This window comes from Triturus cristatus, chromosome 5_2 (assembly GCF_964204655.1).
Source record: "Triturus cristatus chromosome 5_2, aTriCri1.1, whole genome shotgun sequence".
Classification (NCBI taxonomy): domain Eukaryota; kingdom Metazoa; phylum Chordata; class Amphibia; order Caudata; family Salamandridae; genus Triturus; species Triturus cristatus.
In genome coordinates, this window is record NC_140588.1 from 900,977,121 (window position 1) to 900,980,262 (window position 3,142).

A 3,142-nucleotide genomic window follows, 5' to 3' on the forward strand; every position below is an offset into this window, starting at 1 on the left:
TTAAGAAGTTACGTATCTGTACAGTGTCCATTTCACAAACTTTTAAAGATAGTCAAACAAAATCTGTCTGGCGTGGTTGATCTAAATGATGCTGTCAAATACCGAGAATACGACCATGTTCACATTTGCAGTTAGCGGATCATTAAAACATATTTCAGCTTTTAGATTGCCGTTTTTGACCAGGTTGTAGTGATCACCGTCTTCCATGTCAGGAGTCAGGTCGAATGCGAATAGCATGTATCCGGCCCCATAGCCTTCTCTTGTCACAGCTACCCCGCAGTCCCGCAGATGCTTCCCGGTTATCGAGACCAGCCCCAGGTATTCCCTGATGTAGTTGGAGGTTCTAAAACTGGGTGTGTAGGGTTTTGCATAAATCACGATGCCCTCGTGGACCAGCGTAGTTGATGTTGTAGTGCTTAAAATTGAAGGGGTTTGAACCATAGACGCCGCTAAAAGCTGTATTGTCCACAAACCCTATGATGATAAGCTTTGGTAGTTGTCCCATAAATAAATTCTGTTGCTGAGTTAACCGTGTACTCGCAGGGATGCTGAATACCTTCAGAGCTACTCTTTCCACAGCGTACTTGGCGTTTGATATTTGCAAAGCGTCGGCGTGAGCGAGTCTGATGCTTGGGGACACTTTCACCCGCTTTACAAACAGACTCGCTGACAGTATGTCCAGCTTATAGTGTTCTGCATCCCCGCTGATGAGGCAGAATGTGTCCTTGTTACGCGTGAGTTTGATCTTAACACCAATTCCGTTGATGAGCAGCTTATCTTGGAAGAGGTCAGAATGTATGCGCCCCAGAAGGTCAAATTGGCGACTGCCCCCCGCAAAGCCGTCTCTTTTTACAAAACCCTGATTGTCACCGTCCAGCTCCTTGGCTTCAAAGTGTCCGTCTGTGTCCTTGTAGAAGAGTCCCGCTGAAAGCTGCGTGTCAAGGGCGTCGCTACGGTAATTTAGAATACTCTCAAGGTAGGCTCTGTAGGTGTACATGTTATCGCTCTGTGTGATGAGCGGATCACCCAGGGTGATGTCCACCTGATTAAACATGGTAACTAGGGTGTAAGCGATCGTCACCACTTTAGCATCTGCTGCTATATCGGCTCCATCTGCTTTTACGATTTTACACATAAGATGGAGTAGCATGTTGAGATCCAAATACATATCCGTGGACCCTGATACATAAAACTCTATAGGAGCCAGAGGCGTCAAAGCGGCTAAAAGCGATACCTCCATGAAGAAGCTGTTTTCGATGCTTGTCTGCGTGGGCTTTAGAGTAAAAAAGTCTAACTCAGAATTGGCGCACTCGCCCGATGCACAGTGTACGAAGGCCATGCTGTATTTTGCTCTGCTTTAAAAAATATTTACTTTAGAGGCGGATTTCTTCTTCTTCTTTGAAGTTCTCTTCCGTCTTGGGGTTTTTCTTTTCTGAGTGCGTTTTGAAGAACTCCTCCTTTTTTTAAAGGGGGCCGGTGGTCCTCTGCGTCTCGAAGTGCGGCGCTTTCTTTTAACACGTGTTCGTCTTCTGTACACCAAGCCCGTGCCTTCTTGCGGCTGTTTGTTTATGCGTTCGGCAACCGCCGAAGTAACAGACCCTACCACGGTATGGGCAATGTTCGTAGCCGCCGATTTAACATGCGGTTTTACAATTTCATAGCCTTTTCTCAAGAAGGGCATAGCTCTTCTAAACAGACTGCGGAAGAAACCTCCTAGACCAGCCCCGTACATAACAGGTGACCCTTGAAAGTACGGAGGGCCTCCATATCCGGCCTGGTTTCGGTAATAGTCCCTGTACATAGAAGGGTCCCCATATGTTTTCACAACCACCATGATGCCTGCTTAATAGCCTCTGTCGCGTCTAGGTCTTAAATGAAGCTTAACAATAATTTTCCCGTATTTAAAGGACACAGGATCTGACTGGTCATCGAAGATCATAATTGAAATAGTGTCAAAATGGTTTTTAGAGACTGAGACGTAGTCAGGTTTGTTGAAGTGAATATTGACCATTGTATTATTTTCACCCTGTACATGGACCCATCTTAACAATGGTGAGTAACTATCTCCGATCCTCTGGGCCTCCACAATATCGCTATATACATAGAGCGTGTAGAACCTCCCGTTAATATCAGGGCATGTGTGATCCGGTTTGATCGGACTTTTCGCATTCTGTACTGTTCCTAAAACTCTTCTTAATTTACCTGAGCAGTTAAACGTCGTGGTGCGACTTGGGGCCTTAAGAAACACCTTCCTTCTGACGTTATCTAGCGACAGATGAGTATTCGTATATGTTTCGATGGTGCCTATGGCTTTGTTGATGGCGTTGACAACACTTAAAACGCTTGGGTAGTAGCTGTAGGGGATGCTCTCGTGCATGCTCACAGGGTCCTGCTCACGCTTTAAGTAAAACTTGGCCTCGCTCGGTGTAAATGTATTCCAGGTTCTAGGGTACTGGATCTCGGTTAGGGCTACCTCCCAATCCCCTTTCAGGTCCACCGGCTTAGCCAATTTCACGGTATAATTAGAAATTTGGTTGTCGGGGAACATGTCTTTAGAAGCGTTGAACGGCAGGGTGATATAAAAGGGGGTTGTCTCCATCTTAACAGCAGCTTTTAGACGGTCCTCAGCTCACACACCCTTCAGGGAGATGGCCAACACCCAACTGTTACATTTCTCCGGCCATCCCCGCCATTTGACATAGGCCTGACTATTAGCGCCTCTACCTTTCCTTTTCAGAATCTTTTCAACCCTATACACCCTGTACGGGTCATCGGGTATTCTTTGTAACTCTTCCTTGTAAAAGACCCCCGATGCCGCTTCCCCATCGTAGTCCTTTAACCTGTAAATATACATCCCTTCTTTAAGCTCCACACTTTCCACTATAAATATTTTGTCGCTAAAAGTCTGTTGGTAGCCCTTCGTAAAGACACCTTTCAATTTTGAAATCCTTACGTGATCACCTTTTTTAAAAATAGGCTTCTTCACCTTTGTAGCGAAATTACATCCGAACACCGTTCTCCAAACATTTAAGGAATTACTAGGAGTTACCTCTACGGGCGCTGTTTTGATGGTCCTGTGATAACTGGCATTATATACAGCTAAAAAAGCTTGTAGAACATCAACGTATCTGTAGGTGTTGTG

General features: G+C 45.5%; 1 protein-coding gene across 1 annotated transcript; it reads right to left on the bottom strand.

Moving 5' to 3' along the window:
- Positions 1-343: 343 nt before the first annotated feature.
- On the bottom strand, positions 344-1,339 carry LOC146829385 (uncharacterized protein F54H12.2-like). The gene has a single exon (XM_085606483.1). The coding sequence runs from the start codon at positions 1,337-1,339 to the stop codon at positions 344-346; it is 996 nt and encodes a 331-aa protein (XP_085462609.1).
- Positions 1,340-3,142: the final 1,803 nt, after the last annotated feature.